The sequence below is a fragment of the Mustelus asterias genome, chromosome 19 (genome assembly GCF_964213995.1).
Source record: "Mustelus asterias chromosome 19, sMusAst1.hap1.1, whole genome shotgun sequence".
Lineage (NCBI taxonomy): Eukaryota > Metazoa > Chordata > Chondrichthyes > Carcharhiniformes > Triakidae > Mustelus > Mustelus asterias.
Window position 1 is genome coordinate 79,875,619 of NC_135819.1, and position 19,497 is coordinate 79,895,115.

The 19,497-nt window shown below is 40.4% G+C and overlaps 1 protein-coding gene across 1 annotated transcript in view; it reads left to right on the forward strand.

The window, feature by feature from the left end:
- Positions 1-17,982, forward strand: part of optn (optineurin) — a 43,650-nt gene extending 25,668 nt beyond the window's left edge. The window contains exons 10-15 of the mRNA XM_078235960.1: positions 1,875-1,968; positions 7,420-7,554; positions 7,979-8,131; positions 11,087-11,229; positions 14,053-14,135; positions 16,176-17,982. Coding sequence (XP_078092086.1) covers positions 1,875-1,968; positions 7,420-7,554; positions 7,979-8,131; positions 11,087-11,229; positions 14,053-14,135; positions 16,176-16,297 — 730 coding nt within the window. The 3' untranslated portion in view covers positions 16,298-17,982. The remainder of the gene's footprint in view (positions 1-1,874; positions 1,969-7,419; positions 7,555-7,978; positions 8,132-11,086; positions 11,230-14,052; positions 14,136-16,175) is intronic.
- Positions 17,983-19,497: the final 1,515 nt, after the last annotated feature.

Genomic DNA, 19,497 nt, shown 5'->3' on the forward strand with positions numbered 1-19,497 from the left:
TACAGATGTGGCTGATCATGAACCTTCGGTTAACATCATGGAATGCTTTCTTAACTTTCAGTTAGCATCTGGCTGTGCTGTCATGTCAAGATACAGTCTCCCCTTTACTTGAACATATCGTGCTATTTCATCTCTCTAAAATATAGCAAAGTGCTTGAAGCAATGAATTAAGTTGTAACGCAAGCAGCAGGCATTTTATTGCAACCATGTCCCACGTAGGTGCAATGAGCTAAACAACTAACTTTTCTGTTTCTTTTTGGTGAGTCGGGTTGAAAAATCATGCTGGATGGTCAATGGGAAAATCCGTTCATCATTCTATATATTGCCATGAGATCTTTGATTTTCATGTGAATTGACTTTAAAGTCTTACTGGGATGTTAGTCTGTGATGAGTTCAAACCCTTGTTTGAACTCTCCACCTTCTGTCCCAGTAGTAAGAAATCTGGCACAGAGGCAATCTGAATTGTGAAGAATGGCTGCTCAGAATGAGGTGCCAGGGATTATAGACACCTCCAGAACCAAACTCCAGTATAAATTGGGACCTTCAGAATAGAACAGTGAAGTAAATGGATTTAAAAAAGCTACATAATTATTTTTTGGGTGATCTAATGAATGGAAGGGCATTAATGTTAGAACAGCCTTGAAAATAGGAACATGGGAAATAGGAGCAAGAGTAACCTCGAGCTTGCTTTGCCGTTCAATTAGATCATGGCTGATCTTCTACCTCATCACCATTTTCCCCGCACTATCCCCATACCCCTTGATCACTTTCATATCTCGAAATCTATCAATCTCTGCATTGAACATGTTCAAAAGTAACCTCAATGACTGAGTCTCCGGGGTATAGAATTCTAAAGATTCACCACCCTCTGGATGAAGAAATTTCTCCTCATCTCAGTCCTAAATGGCCTACCCCTTATTTTGAAATCATGTACCCTAATTCTACAACCCCCTCCTCAGTAAAGGAAGCAATCTTCCTGCGTTTATCTTGTATGTTTCACTGAAATCTCATTCTTCTAAACTCTAGAGAATAAAACTCAATCTCCCAAATCCCTCTTCATATGATATTCCCACCATCCCAGAAATCATTCTGGTGAACCTTTGTTGAATTCCCTGTACAGTAAGTATATCCTTCCTTGGGTAAAGAGACCAAAACTGTACATATTTCAGATGCAGTCTCACCAAGGCTCTATACAATTGTAGCAAGACATCTTTACTTGTGTACTCAAATCCTCTTGCATTAAAGGTCAACATATCATTTGTCTTAATTGCATGCTGCAGCCGCACATTAGCTTTCAGTGACTCATCAACAAGGACATCCAGGTCCCTTTGGACATCAAAGTGTCCCGGTCTCTCACCATTTAAGAGATGTTATATATTTCTGTTTTTCCGACCAAAATGGATAACTTCACGTTTTTCCACATATTCCAACTACCATGTTCTTGCCACTCACTTAGCCTGTCTAAATCCCCTTGAGTTCAGTGACACCCCTTAGGATAAGTTTGTCTGATGTCATCAGTGATCAGATACAGGAGGGTGTGACTAAGTGACGCAGGTGAGGTGATGGAGAAGGTAAAAGTAAAGGAGCCTCAACTCTTGCAATTGTCCAACAGGTTTGAGGTTCTTGCAGCTTATATGGATGAGAGTGGGCTGCAAGGTAGAAGTGGGGAGAAGGGATCATGTGAAAGGAGATGTAACAAATCAAAGGGAAGCAACAAGGTGAGAGAGCAGGATATTATAGGTTATTTTCTAAGTTTGTTCCCTTTGAATATTTTTCTAATTAAAATGTTTAGAACAAATGTTTAAACAGTAAAAATATAATTAACTAATTTATGTGTCATTTAGTAATTTCTTGTTTTGGATCTTTCTAAACAGAAGAAAGCTCATGCAGATCCAAGCAGCCTACGATCATTTGTTTCAAGACTACAATAACCTTATGAAGGTTAAGGAAGAAATGAATGTTAAAGAGGTATGTTCATTGTTTGGGAAATATGACTTGGGGGAATATTTAGTGCCGTGCATTTTTAAAAAAGTCAGTATTTTTATCTTCCTGTTTTCCACAACTGTTCACTCAGACAAATTTGCAACTGTACATAGGCTGTAAACATCTAATTTTTAAGTCATGAGATGAATGCGTCATCCCAGAATGTGCTGCCAGTCTAAATGTCTCCTATTGAAATTCCTGTATAAACTGTGAGATTGCTTAGTAGTGCTGAAATCTAACCACAGAGGTTAGCACTGCTGCCTCACAGCTCCAGGGACCTGGATTCAATTCCAGCCTTGGGTGACTGTCTGTCTGTGTGGAGTTTTCATGTTCTCCCCATGTCTGTGTGGGTTTCCATTGGGTGCCCCGGTTTCCTCCCACAATTCAAAGATGTGCAAGTTAGGTGGATTGGCCATGCTAAATTGCCCCTTAGTGTCCCAAGATGTGTAGGTTAGATGGATTAGCCATGATAAATGTGTGGGGTTACAGGGATAGAGTGGGAGTGAGGGCCTGGGTAAGTTACTCTGTCAGAGAGTCGGTGCAGACTCAATGGCCTCTTCTGCACTGTAGGGATTCTATGATTTAGATTAATTTGATATCTAATTGATTCAACATGGAAACTAACATGTGTTGCTTATGACCTTTCGTAGTTTTCCTGTTCCAATGCTGCTGCAAAGTGGTGGTGAAATGTCTTTGGTCTGATATACTTTTTACCATATGATTTATGCTCGTCAGTTCTGAACAGTAATTTTGAATTTTTGCGCTTAGTGTCAATCTTAAGTCTGTTCAGGTCAACAGTAGTATGTGTAAAATACTGTAGCATGAAACTCCATTTTAAGCGGTGTATGGGAGCACTAATGCATGGTGTCTCAAAATGGTGGCGTACAGCTTTGTTTTCACCAAATCTGCTTAAGTTTCTGATCTTGACTTTGCATCTCTACAGAAAGATGGACATTTAGAGATTGGGTGAGTGGAGGGGGCTCCTGTCCAGATGCTCTTGAATGTTTCTTTCTGTTGCCTGTTTATGAACAGCATTGACTACACTGAATTGGGAAATGCATAACTTGGGAAGGAATCATAGCCATAGTCTGGGAGAGAAGTGTCAGTCTTATTTTCTCAGATGTAGGTAGCATATTGTTGACACTGGGAGGAAGTGTGTAAGCATCTTCGTAGAAGGATATTTCCCCCTCAGAGGAAACTGTTGCTAAAAACTTCAATCTCAAAAGAACGTTTGTCAACTGAACTCTTAGGACAGTTACACAGAAACTTAGAAAATAGGAGCAGGAATTGGCTCTTTGAACCTGCTCCGCTATTCATTATAATCATGGCTGATCATCCAATTCAGTAGCCTGTTCCCACTTTCCCCCAAGAGCTATATGTAATGGGTAGAATTTACCAAGGTCTGAGGACATGTACCAACTGACTCAAGAACAGCTTCTTCCCTGCTGCCATCAGATTTTTGAATGAACCTACCTTATGTAAAGTTGATCTTTTTCTACACCCTAGCTATGACTGTAACACTACATTCTGCACCCTCTCCTTTCCTTCTCTATGAGCTGTATGATTTGTCTGTATAGCGTGCAAGAAACAATACTTTTCACTGCATACTAATACATGTGACAATAATAAATCAAATCAAATCCTTCTTGAAAACAGAAAATGTTTTGGCCTCAGCTGCATAACACTCACCATCACTAATTAATTGCCATTGATCTTGTTTTTCTTTGCAGTCAATACAAAGGCTGTATACAAACTGCTGGGGGTTTTGACTTGCACTGGAGTAAGTCCATAGAAACATCTGTCTTGTTTTCTTTCTCACTAAAGTAAACGCAAAATACTGTGGATGCTGGAGATCTGAAATAAAAACAAAGTGCTGGAAAATCTCAGGCGGTCCAGCAGCATTTGTGGAGAAAGAGTAGTTAACGTTTTGAGTCCAATATGACTCCTCTGTGTAACCCAAAGTTTCTGGGTCTGAAGAAATCATATGGGACCCAAAACGTTAACGGGGTTTCTCGCTTCACATATGCTGCCCGACCTGCTGGATTTTTCCAACACGTTGATTCCAAAGGAGTGAGCATCAAGTCGTGGTAGAAGGTGTGGGTCCTTTGAATACAGTCGGCAGTGAGCAATGAAGACAATGAGACTTGGGTATTGTAGCTAAGCCAATGCCATCATGTTATTTCAGTCCTTAATTTGTTCACTCATTGATCGGTCTAATCGGTAGGGAAGGAAATCTGCTATCCTTACTGGTTTGGCCTACATGTGACTCCAGAGCCACAGCAATGTGGCTGACTGTCAACTACCTCGGGAAGCTAGGAATGGGCAATAAAAGCTGGCCAGCCAGCGACGCCCATATCCCACAAATGAATAAAGAAAAAAATATAGTTCCCTGTTTAGGAAGACAGACCATGTCACATCAACAAATTCTGTGTTTTATTTTAAATGGAAATTTTTATCTAGATAGGTGCGATCAAGCCCATTGTACAGATTTGTTGTGGTGTAATATTTGATGCTGAAGTCATCTATGGTAAGAAGTCTCACAACACCAGGTTAAAGTCCAACAGGTTTATTTGGTAGCAAATACCATAAGCTTTCGGAGCGCTGCCCCTTCGTCAGATGGAGTGGAAAGAGAACAGATTTCCACTCCATCTGACGAAGGAGCGACACTCCGAAAGCTTATGGTATTTGCTACCAAATAAACCTGTTGGACTTTAACCTAGTGTTGCGAGACTTCTTACTGTGCTTACCCCAGTCCAACGCCGGCATCTCCACATCATGAAGTCATTTATTCCATAGGATGGTGGTGGATTGCTAATTTTTAATGAATACTGGTCGATCCTCGAATAGAAGTCAGTTTCGGTTGAGTGCTATTTATTCCCCAGAACTCTGCTATATAAAGCAGAAAATGATGTGCATCATTCCTGTTCTGACTTGGCAATTACTGAAATGCTAACTGATAGTTAATGTGTGCCCAGTACTAAATTAGCACTTTTTACGTCTGAAAAGTTATTTTCTCATTTGCTTTACTCAGTAGTATCTGGTAATCTAGCTGCTGAAGTGTAGTGCAGATAATACAGCTTTCTGATGGATTATTGAATTAACGGCACGCTTGCTGAGCTTGCAATATGTTAAGCTCTGAGTTATTGAATAGTCCATTGTTTTAAGTTGCTTTCCAGATGCAAAAAAAAAGAGATTGTGTAGGAGACCTTCAACGATCTCACTTTGATTGCTCAACCGTGAAGGTTATGACAACCCAGAATCATGCCAGTCTAAATGGCACCAGCACGATTACCTGGCGATAATGTTCCATAGATATTATCACTTGTTATTAGTGTGTCTGTCTGCATTATCAAACAAAATGGGACAGGAACAATATAGTGTGTGTACCACAGGGCAGCACATGTCCTTGCATATTTTTTGTTGGAGCAAACTATATAAATCTGAATTAACTCTTAACTACTGAAAGGTATGAAAAAATTATAAATCAGTAAGTGCTGAAAACGCAGCGTGTCAAACACAGCACCTCTGGAGAGAGTAGACAAGATAATGAGCCAGACCCTGCTGGATAAATAACTGTGTATTAGCAATGCATGCAGTTTTAATGCAGATTGACCAACAAATTCAGTGGATGTAGAAGTGCAATGTGTGTTGGAAATCTCCATTTACCCAACTCCATTGTTTGCTTTGCACAATTGGCAGCTCATACTTTCTTTTTAAGAATTTGCTGGTGTTGCACATTCATTGTCCAAAATCTTGCCCTGTTGATAATTATCAGCTGAAGTACCTTTTTGATGGCCTAATAAAATTGTGAATACACTGTTAACTGACCATCCTGGCCCAGAAATTGAAAAAAAATAAACTGGAATTTCAATTGTTCAGATGTTAAACTGTTCTTGGAGATTTTAAAAGTCAAATTTGTGCATTTTTTTCTCTCCTCTCTCCATTTTTTCCCCTCTTTCTGTACCAGGTTTTACTCTCTCTGATTCACCGTCCTCACAGATGACTCAGTTTCTCTCAATCCTGAAATTCCATTTGTTAAAAAAATCCCTGCTTGTTGGTCCCACCATTCATTAAGTTCCCAAGTGCCCTGTTGCCCTCTTCACACCGTTAACGAACACTCACTTGCAGCAAGTTACAGCTCAAAGGTTTAAGAGCATGTGTGGCATAAATGATGCAGATAAGAGGGTGTGCCACATTCAGCTGTTTGTGTTTCAGTAAGATCCAGCTGGTTGTTTCAGCTGTTTCCCTTTAATAGACTCAGTGTTTTAGTTTTGGATTTTAAGCAACACTGCCAGTTACAATGACAATTATGTTGCAAGCTGCTGCTTAAAGCTCCTCTTCATAATTGCTACTTCTGTGTAATGGAGTGGAACTGATATCTATTTTTCCATTCATTCCACCCTCCCAGGCAGCGCATTCCAGACCATCACCACCCTCTGGGTAAAAAAGCTTTTCCTCACATTCCCCCCCGTAACCTCCTGCCCCTCACCTTGAACCAATGTCCCCTCGTGACTGACCCTGAAACTAAGGGGAACAGCTGCTCTTTATCCACTCTGTCCATGTCCCTCGTAATCTTGTACACCTCGATCAGGTTGCCTTCCCCGTCTTCTCTGCTCCAACGAAAACAACCCAAGCCTACCCAATCTCTCTCCATAACTTGAAGAAAGCAGGTAGCATCCGGTGAATCTCCTCTGCAAATTACTCCTTCCAAAATGTTGTCACCTCACACTTTTAGGGTTAAATTCCATCTGCCACTTATCTGCCCATTTGACCATTCTGTCTGCATCTTCTACTTTGTATCAAAGATTTTTTTCCAAATGTATAAAAGCATTATTAAACTACATAAACAACAGTTAAAACATTCTTAGCAACATGTTTTGATACAACCTTACATACACTGACATGGCCTTGAGGTGATCAGACTTGACTGACTGTGCTGCCATCTGAGTTGCCCACCCTCACTCCAAGAATACATATCATCCCGATGTCTACTTCTCCATGTTATCAGTTCTTGCAAAACCTTGAGCCAACTTTGGGCCATTCATCAATCAATTTCATTGTCTCCAGCACATATGATGCCTCCTACAATTTACACAAGGTTAGAAACAGATGATAATTCTTCCAATATAATCATCCCATAAATAGGAGACAACAATGTGGCGAAAGGGTGTCTTGTGATGTGGACACATAGGGGAGCATAATTATAAAAAGATTTAAACAATCTTTAGCTGAAGGTTGATCTTCAACACAAGGTAATTTTCTACAAACATTCTGCAAGATTGCAATTCTAAAAGTTAAACAGAAGGAAATAGTTTGTGAATGGTGTTGTGGATTTTTAATAAAAAATGTATTAACATTTCCACAAAAAAGACAAGGTCCTTCTGTAGCAATAAATTTGTTGAATTTGAATTTCATTGTGACATGTTAATTTGACAGAACAAACAGATGGAGAAAATCAATGATCTTACTGTGGAGTTGGATGTGGCTAAAAAAACGATGGACGCAAATCAGCAAGCAATTGCTAAACTGACCAGGACTATTGACCAGCAAACAGCTGAGCTGAAATCACAGGTTAGTCTTTTCAAACCTGCAATTAGGATGTACGTGATGGTAACTTTTGCCTCCGCGGAATGCTTTGTTAAACCACTTTGTGTTTGTTTCTGATCTTGGCGAGTTAATTAAAATACAATTTGCATCTTGTCCTTGTTCGGTGTTGCTTGCAACCCAGGAGCGGCTCACTTGTTTACCAGCTGAATGAGGGATTACTAAAAGGGGAATCTAAAGAGGTGGGGTAAATTAAAGGTAATTAAAAGTGATGAACTATTGTAGCAGTTAACCTTATTTAGAAATGGATATGGGAAAGCAGTTTCAATTTTTGCTCCCAATTTTAGTTTCAGTTATTTACTGATTGAATTGCTTTGAAGGTTTAAATCAGTTATTACCAGAAATCTGCTTTGGTGTTGTGTATTATTTTTGTCTTGCTTTCTTTATTCAGAATGTACACAATGCTGATTTAATTGACATCGCCAGTCAGTTAGAAATGGCTGAGAAAGCACTGGTGGAAAAGCAGCAGAAGATTGATGCAATGAAGCAGACGATTATAAAACAGGAAGAAGAAATAGAAACTGTGGCTGTGTTCCGAGCTCAGGTGAAGTTACCTTCTGCTTGCATTAGAAACAGTCAGGATTCTTCTGGTGCTGCACCAGATTGATATTCAAACAGCATTGCCATCGCTGAATCCCCTGTCGTCGATATCCTGGGGATTACCATTGATCATTACCATTGATTACACTCTAGCCCCAGCATTGATGCGAGTGGTTGATTTACTAGGCTAATACCAGGAATGGGAGGGTTGTCTTATGTGGAAAGGTTGGAGATGTTAGGTGTGTATCCACTAGAGTTTAGAAGAATGAGATGCGACTTGATCGAAACCTTTACGATCCTGAGAGGTATTGACGGACTGGGTGTGAAGAGGATGTTTCCTCTTGGAGGATCTTGAGCTGGGTGTCTCTTTTTAAAAATAGGGGGTCACTCATTTAAGTCAGGGATGAGATGAATTTTTTCCTCTTGAGGGTTGAGAGTTTCTGGAACTCTTCCTCAAAAGGCAGTGGAAGCAGAGTATTGAATATGTTTAAGGCAGAGTTTGGTAGATTTGTGATTTACAAGGAGGTGAATGGTTATGGGGTAGGCAAGATTGTGGGGTTGAAGTTATAAGCAGATCAGCCATGATCTTATTCAGTGACAAAGCAGGCTTGAGGGGCCAAGTGGCCTACTTCGCCTAATTTCATATGTTCACATAAGAGCAGGTTAGAGGCTGAAAATTCTGCAGTAATTCTAACTTCCCAAAGTCTGTCCACAAGTCGGGTGTCTGATAGGTGCTTCCCCAGGGCAAAGCAGCCCCTTTGAGTAGCACCCCATCCACCACCTTAAACATTCACTCCCTTTGCCATCAATGCACAGTGACAGCAGTGTGTACCATCTACAAGATGCACTGCAGCAACAAGGTTCTTCAACATCAGCTTCCAACCCGTGGTCTCCACCATCTAGAAGAATAGGGGCAGCAGATGCATTGGCGCACCACCGCTTAAAAGTTCCTCTCCGAGTCACACACGATTCTGACTTGGAAGTATATCACCATTCCTTTGCAGTTACTGGATCAAAATTCTGGAACTCCCTTCCTCACAGCACTGTGGGTGTACCTGCACAACATGGACTGCAGCGGTTCAAGAAGACAGCTCACCATCACCTTCCCAAGGGCAATTAGGAATAAATGCTGGCCTAGCCAGTGATGTTCACATCTTGAACAATTAAAAATAATTCCTTTGTGCTTGGTGCCAAAGACCTCCTCTGCCCTCCAATTAAACTCTCGCTCTCAATGAGCAAGCTGTGGCCTTGAATGCAAAATATCTGGCAATGTATCATTATCCAGGGTCAAACTGTTGCTGAAATTTTCTTATTGGAAATGTCGCAAGATTTTATATTGTGATAATAATTTAAACCATGTTACAACCCCTCAAGCCAACAGGTTCATGGAATATATAGTTAATGTACAAATTACAGGTTTATGCTTACTTGCAGTGTTGTATTCTGCAACTTCCTTTTGAGTTGGAATATCAACAGATGCATACCAGTGTTGTGTGTACGTAGGTTAGTGTTCTGTTTCACAGGAAAGTAAATTTCTGGCCGGAATTTTCTGGCTGTTCATGCCAGTGGGATTTTCCAGTCCCTCCAGTGGTGCTCCTCTGCCACAGGTTTCTGGCAGCGAGGGGTGCGTTCAACAGGCGGCCCCTGTTGACAGTGACAGGATCAGAAGATCCCGCCACTGGTGGGCTGCCTCCGTTGAGGTGATTTGTGCGGAAATCACCCACCCCCGAGTGTGTGTTAAAAGAAAACAGCAGACACTAACAAAGTGAAGTTATTGAAATGGTAGCCAGTTTGGATAGGAAAGGTATATGCTGTTTATAAAGAAGAAAACTTGTGCTGTTGTTAAATATGATGAGACTAGTCCAAATATTTGAAAGAAAGGAGAGCATTGTCTACGTAACTCTGATGTGGAGCTGCCGGCGTTGGACTGGGGTAAACACAGTAAGAAGTTTAACAACACCAGGTTAAAGTCCAACAGGTTTATTTGGTAGCAAAAGCCACACAAGCTTTCGGAGCTCCAAGCCCCTTCTTGGAGTGAGTAGCCCCACTCGCCTGAAGCCCACTCACCTGAAGAAGGGGCTTGGAGCTCCGAAAGCTTGTGTGGCTTTTGCTACCAAATAAACCTGTTGGACTTTAACCTGGTGTTGTTAAACTTCTTACTACGTAACTCTGTCCAGAGCTTGGCCATTAGAAACAGTTAATCAGGCAATGTTCTTTATGTTCAGCCGTTCTGTGCTTCATATCAGTTGAGGTTAAATGTCAACAGTGAATACCAACTTCAGTTCAAAAAAAGGGCAAATTCTGCACATGACAAATGTTCAAAGCTTCAGAATGAAGTTTAAAGTTTATTTATTAGTCACAAGAAGGACTTACATTAACACTGCAATGAAGTTACTGTGAAATCCCCCTAGTCGCCACAGTCTGGCGCCTGTTCGGGTCAATGCGCCTAATCAGCACATCTTTCAGAACGTGGGAGAAAACCAGAGCACCCGGAGGAAACCCATGCAGACACGGGGAGAATGTGCAGACTCCACACAGACAGTGACCCAAGCCGGGAATCGAACCCAGGTCCCTGGAGCTGTGAAGCAGCAATGCTAACCACTGTGCTACCGTGCCGCTTTGTAAAATAAGCCAGAGTTAAAGCTGTGTGACTGAAGCAAGACACCAGAGAGGATCGTTAATATTCAAGATTAGCATTTTTAGAGGGACTAACTAGGAAATCCTTTATTATTGAGGCAAAAAATTCAAGCATCATATCTTAAAATCATTCAAGATTGTAATTTGATAACTTATTCCATAACTTTAGTCTTGTAAGAAATTATGTGGAAATTATTTTTTTTAAACTAGATAATGCAGCTTTAGATTAACTACCAGTTGGTTACAAACCCTGGATGGTGGCTGACAATAGTTGCTGTTTACAGTAAAGGTATTGATGCTCCTGTAATTTGTCTTCCTGTAGGCTGATGTTTATAGTGCAGATTTCCATGCTGAAAGAGCAGCTCGAGAGGCGATTCATGCTGAGAAGGAATCGCTGGCTGAAAAGTTGGACTTGGTAGTGAAAGAAAACACCAAAATGAAGGAAGAACTGGATGCACTTAGCAGGTAATTAATGGCATATTCTAAAGAAGCACACGAGTCAAAAACAGATTGTGGGTTTGCTCCTTTTAATTTGTTTCATCTATGGGATGTGGGTGTCACTGAGCAGGCCCGCATTTATTGCCCATCCCTAATTGCCTTTGAGGAGGTAGTGGTGAGCCACTACCATGAATTGTTGCATCTTGCAATCGAAGCACCTTTCTAAATTTCTGTTTAATTTAGAAATAATCCCGATATTATTGTGAAACCAACATACCAAAGTTAAAAATTGTTTCTGGCAAATACCACAATACCCCATCCATAAGTGAGAATAATTGGGAGCAAAAGACAAGAGGAGTGTGACTTGAACGATTAGATTGAACCAGTGACGAATGGGATAATCCCCCAGGACTCATCTTCATGGTTGCCTTACTTTTTACCCACACCCATTGGGCAGAATTTTACCGAGGCACCCGCCACGGGAATCATCGCGGGTGCGACACAAACCGTGCAAAGATCCGTTGCCCTCGGGCGGGATTTTCTGGTCTTGGGGTGAGCGCGGACAGAAAGACCCGTCCATTATATTTTCTCTGTGTCTGATTTACCCTTTCCTGACTGCGCTCTTCCTGTTGACCCCTCCCTTCTGTTGCACATAACTCTGCTTTTAATTATTTAGGAGCTAAATTTGCTCCTCTCTCAACATCCTCTTGAAAATCGATCAAGATCATGTTGATCTGTTGCTCATTGGTTTGTTATCTCTAGAAGTCGTCTAAAATGTGAACTTTCCGGTGTCATAACCAGAGAAGATTTTACCTTTGATGTAGGTCTTGGACAGAGTTCATATAGTTTGCTACTTCAACATCCCCTATTGGCCAGACTTTCTGACTATTCGTAATCAATGGATGATCCAAATCAGTGATTCTCCATGTGGGTCAGCGAGGGTCTCCAGACAGTCTACAGGATGGTCCAAAATGCAAATCACCAACACACAGCGCCACAGCCAAGGCCAAACAAGACAACGGGCCAGATCCCTGGTCCCCACCTGTCACGTGATATCACACATCCAGACCAGCTCCCAATGTGCACTGCAGAGGTGCAAGCAACAACTATGTAGTTTGTATGCAAGACTTGTGGTATTGTTGATTTTGTTTGAATAACATAAATGTTAAGCATTCATTTCTCAGAAGATTATTGTGATGATTTTATAACATGTTAGAATGTTTCAAATAAACATGTTCTCTTGTGACTATTTTATAATTAAAAATGTCTACACTTCTGTTTCTGGCATGAATTAATGATTTAATGCATGTACGTTTGTTACTTTTAGTGGCAGAAAAGCTGCAAAGTATCATTTCCATAAGTTACTTTAGTTCTGATGGGTTTTATTTTGCGGTGACCACTGAAAGTGGGTGGAGTAGGACCAGTAGGTGATCTGTGGATTCTTTTACCTCACCTAAGTGGTCTGCGGATGAAAATGTTTGAGAACCACTGACCTATTGCATCTTTATAAATAATTAATTTCAGATGCTAACCTGTTAGAATTCTGTTTGCTCATACTTGTAGCTCTTCATAGAAACCAAGAACAAATCAAAAGTATTTACCGTGCTCAAGATATCAAAGAGCTTCCGTTAACAAATGGGAAACATAAAACTTTCCAGCAGATGCACAGTGGTTAGCACTGCTGCCTTAGCGCCAGGGACCCATGTTTGATTCCCGGCTTGGGTCACTGTCTGTGCGGAGTCTGCACATTCTCCCCATGTCTGCGTGGGTTTACTCCAGGTGCTCTGGTTTCCTCCCACAGTCCGAAAGACGTGCTGGTTAGGTGCATTGGCCATGCTAAATTCTCCCTTAGTGTGCCCAAACAGGCGCCGGAGTGCGGGGACTAGGGGATTTTCACAGTAATGTAAACCTACTTAAAGTTAAAGTTTACTTCTTAGTGACAAGTAAGGCTTACATCAACACTGCAATGAAGTTACTGTGAAATTCCCCTAGTTGCCACACTCCTGCGCCTGTTTGGGTACACTGAGGGAGAATTTAGCATGGCCAATGCACCTAACCAGCACGTCTTTCAGAAGTGGGATGGAACTGGAGCACCCGGAGGAAACTCACCCAGACATGGGGAGAACGTACAAACTTCACACACAGTGACCCAATCCTGGAATAGAACCCGGGTCCCTGGCACTGTGAGGCAGCAGTGCTAACCACTATGCTACCGTGCTGCTCCCGACTTCTGACAATAATAAAAATAAACTTTGGGGCAGCACGGAGTGTGCACATTCTCCCCATGTCTGTGTGGGTTTCCTCCGGGTGCTCTGGTTTCCTCTCTCAGTCCAAAGGTGTGCGGGTTAAGTTGATTGGCCATGATAAATTGACCCTGGTGTCAGGGGATTAGCAGGGTAAATATGCGGGGTTACAGAAATAAGGCCTGGGTGCGATTGTGGAGGCTGAATGGGCCTTCTACACTCTAGAGATTCTATGATTCTATTCTATCATGTAACATATATGTACCTTGCTTTAAACTCTCCCTTTCAGTTCAAGATTCATCAGCAAGATCTCTGAGATAAAAAAAGGTTAAAATTGTAGACCGCAAATTTCATCATCAGCCACTAAACATAGTGGTTATTTTAAATTGTCCTAATTTTGTTGCACCAATTCAAGATTTGAAATTTTGAATGTAGTTTTTTAAAAATCAACATTTGAAACGTCATCTTAAATTATGAAAAAAAATTACAGGAACTTGTTGTTTAAAAGGACTTGCTGTTTCAGATATAAATTTTAAAAGCTATCTAATGATCTTTTTGACACTTGTAACATTGGCCAAACTTCAAAGATGTTTCATTGAATTTACAGGCAGTCCTTGATTGAACTGCAGCGTCGCCATAGCAATCTCGTGGCTGAGGATAACGCAGCGTTACAACAGCAGGCGGCACGAGGTAAAAGCTAATTTTAACTAAAATAAGCTGCAATGTTACTATTATAAAGGAACTATGTACTTGTCACAATGTTTTAACTGTGACACATTCTATTGTCTTTGATATCATGGTATATCAGATAATGAAATGTTTTATTAGCTCAAAATAATTACACAATATAAAATAGATCGTAGATGTGTGTTCCTGGATGGAATGATTGGTCATTCTTCAAATCAATTTACAGAGGAATGCATTGGCTTCGTCAAGTCCCAGAGCACCACAAACCTAATCGTGGAAATGTTCTTTACAAGTCAGCAGCCGCCAGGATAATGGCTGTTGCCACATGACAGGGGGCCTTCAGGGTGCAGTTAGAGTCTCGGCTTGTCAAATCTTATTAGAGGAGTCATCCAAAACGTTTCCTTGGTCACTGTTTGAAAATCCCGTGACGTCTTCCTAATTCCCCTTTCAATAGCTAAAGAGGAGGTATTTGAAGATCAGGAGTGCTCAAAATAGAAAGGTTGCTGGTCTGGATGGGGTGCTTCCTAGCTTGCTGAGTGACCTAAGGATGGAGATAGCAGAGGTCATGTCCGCAATCTTTCCAATCCTTTATGGATCTGGAAATGATGCCTGAGGACCAGTGGATTGCACACGTTATTCCACTGTTCATAAGAGGGACTAACCCAGTAACTACAGGTCAGTGATGAGGCACCTTTTAGTGATGAAATTAACTATCGATTCGGCAGCCAGCATGGAATTTTTAAAGGCAATTTATGTTTGACTAACTTGATTGAGTTCTTCGAAGGTTGTGCTTTTTCGAACTTACACGAGGAGTTTAATGAAGTGGCACTTAACTGACTTGCGAGCAAAGTTGAAACCCATTGGAATGAAGAGGCAGTGGCAGCGGGGGTACAAAGATGGTACAAACACAAAGCAGAGTATTGGCAAACAGTTGTTTATCAGACTAGAGGAAAATTTACAGAGCTGATCCTCAGGATTCAATAATAGGACCAGTGTTCTTTCTGATGTATATTCATTATCTTGATTTGGGCATACAGGGAATAATATTAAAGTTTATATTTGACAAACTTAAAAGTAGTAAAAAAAATGAAGATAAAAGTCAGGGATTGGGAAGGCGGTTTCTTGGAATGGCTTGGAGAAACCTACATGATACGGATTCAAATAATACACCACTGTATTTTAATTTATTTGGATGTTAATCAAACTTCCTGCTCAGTAATCTGTAGTAGTGATTATTGGCTTTCAAGAGGGGTGAAAGTCAAGCAGTAAACAAACTGGGCACCAAACAGAAAATTGGGATTCTTGGAGGCAGCTTCAGAAATGCAGAAGATAGTGGAAACAGTGAGACCAAGGAGGCTGATTGGACTGAAGATGGAATCATCAAAGGCAAGAGGATATAGCTAATAGTCTTCAAAGAGGCATGAAGAAGCTGCCCTTTTGGAAAAATTGGAAGTAGTAAAGTCAAATTGAACAAATATCTTTTCGGTACTTTTAGTTAAATAAACCTGTGTGCCGCAGCTTATTCTGTGAAATACTATCAATGACATGTTTGAGGGAAAAGTCTGGTCAACAACAATTTTGATGCGCAATTTTGCAAACATTCAGATCACATTGCTGTGGAGGGTGAAATGTCAACATTTAACATGTTAACATTATTGGAAAATTACAAATGATGAGGTTTATTTTTTAAGTATTTACTTCATGTACCTGTACCAAAGGAAGAATTTTGATGGTTAGATATTTTATTGATTTTTTTTTTGAAAATCCATCACAATTTCTATGGCCCAACAATCCTCAAGTACAACTAATGCTATAAAAGTTTCTCCTCTGGTCACTTTTGGGAGAGCTGATAATGTTTCGGGGTTTGATGGATGAGGCTGCAAATAGCCATTCTGTTTTTAATCTATGAAGTTACTGATTTGTAGAATCTGGAAGAATTACACAACCTGATACTGTGCATGTTAACCACTGACACTTAAAAGTTGTATGAAATATGTGTGACATATATTCTGATGCCTTAACATTTAGTGATTCTGCTTACAGGACCTGAGAATCTTAGTTGGGAGCATCATGGGGTTCTGCCAGAACATGCATGTCCAAAGTGTGCTACTGTCTTGCCTGACATCGATACCCTACAGATACATGTCATGGATTGCATCATATAAGCATACAATATATAAAACCATTTATGTGATTCCTATCGCTATGCAAACATATTGGGTTTACCTTTGCCTTATTGGAGATGGAAGAGAAAGGGTGACAATTGATGTGATTGTTTTTATTGAATTAATTTTCCAACTTGGAATTCTGAAAATAGTACTTTATTATCTAGTACTAAATATTTGCTTAGGTGAATGTGGTGGTGCTCATTAATCTTTAGGAACTTAATTCTAAGGAAAATGCACCGAAGGGTATAACTTGTTCAACAATAGCTTCTCAGAAATTGCACATTACAAAGCCATATTTTCCTGCAGGTTCGTTGGTCTTTACTGATAAAATGAGTGTACTGCATTTTTCACAAGTACTTTAGGTTATAAGTAAAATAATAGTGGTAAAAATAGGTTTTGCAGAGAGGAGATTCTGATTTGAACTCAAAATTGTACACCCCCAAACCTCAGATTTGTTCATTATAATAAAGCATACTTAATCTCACAATATTGCTGGATTGAGGTTCAATCCAGGGGAATTTTGCAGTAACTTCATTGCAGTGTTAATGTAAGCCTACTTGTGATTAATAAATAAACTTTTATTAGTCAAGGGGCTTAAATGTGTGTGTACAGATGTTTCCTGACTACAGGGATGGACTAATGTCCTTGCCAAAGAAAAAGGCTAAATATTCTAGTTAAAACCTACTTGAAACATTAATTTGTCTAAATTTAACAATTGAAATCCTTACCATCTCAGTCAGTTGAGAGTTGTGCTGAGTTATACTGCTGACTGTCATTTCTGGGCACAAGTTTAGGGCACCAAGAAGCGAAAAGTATCCCTCTCAGGAAAGCCTGTTGGGTTACCTCAAGTCAAAATTAATTTAGGCAGTTGTAATCCAGATTCCAGTTAACCAACCCCACAGCTCAAAATTCTCCATAAACATGGCTGATGTGAAAAATGACACTGATTGAAGAAGGAACTTGTCTGAAGGGCGGTGTTAGCAAATATTCTGTCGGGTGCAGCTAAAAGCCATCATCATCCTCTTCTGGAATTATTCACAGCTAAATTAAGGGTGTTATTAACCATCTTTATTGGGGGAAGGCGGTCGCCTCAGGCACCAACAAAAAAGGCAGAAATGGACACCAAGAGATGTCAAATTACACAAGAATGGGGTGAGAGTTGTACCAGCAAATTCCATGCTTTTTGAGTTTTCTTTCTCGAACATCTCAGCACAGTTACGCTGAGCGAAGACTCTTGAGGAAGAGAGGAAGGAACGATCGGAGCAGGGGTCAGCCTGTGGCAGCTACAGGGCTTCCCCAATGTGGCTATTTTTAGAGCAGTGTTGAGGGGGAAAAGCAGCTGCTTTAATATAGTGCATCAGATAGAAAGAAAACTCCAAAATAACATTTCTGAAAATTACATTTGGCAGTTGTACTGAGTTAATGCTTGTTTTAAAGATTATAGCTGATAAAATGTGATATCAGGTTTCTTTTTGTTTGCGGAAACTAAATTTTAGTAAAGCTAACATCCTTTGGCTAATTCAGGTATTGTATTAAGCTACTGAAAATCGTTAATAAAATGCAACATGATAAATTAGGCACTTTATTTACTTGGTTAAAATCTGCTGATAAATGCAAAACGTGGTATGTGTTGAAGTATTGTTTGAGAATTGAAATAAATACTTGGATTTTGACTGTTTAAATTGTGGTGTGTTTTATTTATTTATAGATATTATAAATAGTGTTTTTTAATACATTATACAAGCATGATCAATGATAGAAATGGCTCCCAGATGCATACAGGTGATTTTCGAGTAGCTATCCTGTCACCCAGGAGGATTGATGGAAACTACAAAGGTATCCTCTGCTTACAGCCAATTAGAGTAGGGAGAGCATTTTTTAAAATGTTTATGAAGCATTTGGAAAGCATGAGCCAATCAGGCACTGTTACCAAGGATTTTTTAAAAATGATTTAGCATACTTGACTAATTTTATGCAGTATTTTAAAAGAAAATTGCGGTGAGCGTGGATTTATACAGCATGCATCTCCCATACCAATTTTAAAAAACACTTTCTTCTTACAGTTCAAATGTAAAGCTTCACTGACTATTTGAACAGATGGTCCAAGAAATTGGGAATGCAGGGCATACGCAAATGAGATTTTTTTAAAAGGGGGAGAGAAAATGGGGCTCATTAGCCTGGAGTATTGTCTGCAGTTCTGGAATATAATAACACTGGAAAGGGTGCAGAGGACATTTAACAGGATATTGCCTGGTCTGAAGAGTTTTAGTTATGAAGAGAGATTGGATAGACTGGGATTGTCTTCCTTGGAGCAGAGGAGACTGAGGGGGGACATGATTGAGATGTATCAAATTATGAGGGGCATCGATAGGAAGAAACTGGACCCTGGTGGAGGGATCAATGTAAGGAGTCTAACAACACCAGGTTAAAGTCCAACAGGTTTATTTGGTAGCAAACGCCACTAGCTTTTGGAGCGCTGCTCCTTCGTCAGGTGAGTGGGAGATCTGCTCATAAACAGCAAACAGGGCATATATGACCAGGGGATGTAGATTTAAGGGAAGGGGCAGGAGGTTTAAAGGGGATGTGAGGAAAGACTTTTTCATCCAGAGGTGGGAGTCTGGAACTCTGCCTGAAAGGGTGGTGGAGGCAGAGACCCTCATAACATTTAAGAAATATTTAGATGTGCACTTGCGATGCCAAGGCCTACTACAGGCTGTGGACCAAGTGCTGGAAAATGGGATTCGAATAGGTAGGCAGTTGGTCCTTGACCGCTGCAGACGTAATGGGCTGAAGGGCCTTTTCTGTGCTGTAAACCTTTATGACAGTAATGTTAGTGTAAAATCATTCTTTGAGGCCATTGTGTTCCTAAACTTCTAAATCCTAATCATCTCTCTCCCACATTTTTGAATTATTTTCCATTTCTCATCAAGTTCTGTTAGAATTACAGAACACTCCATAACTCTGGCCCATACTTGTTCATTCTATATACTAACATACCACAGAACCCTGATTATCCACAAGAACTTTTGTGCAATGGAATGTTCTTTTCCAGAGTCTGGGTTCTTGAGGTTACGATTATGAATTGCCCATCCATCGGCTGATAGCTCCTATGAACCTCAGGTTTAGTAGGAGGAGGTGGTGGCATAGTGATAATGTCACCAGACTAGTAAACTAGAGACGAAAGCTAATGTCGTGGA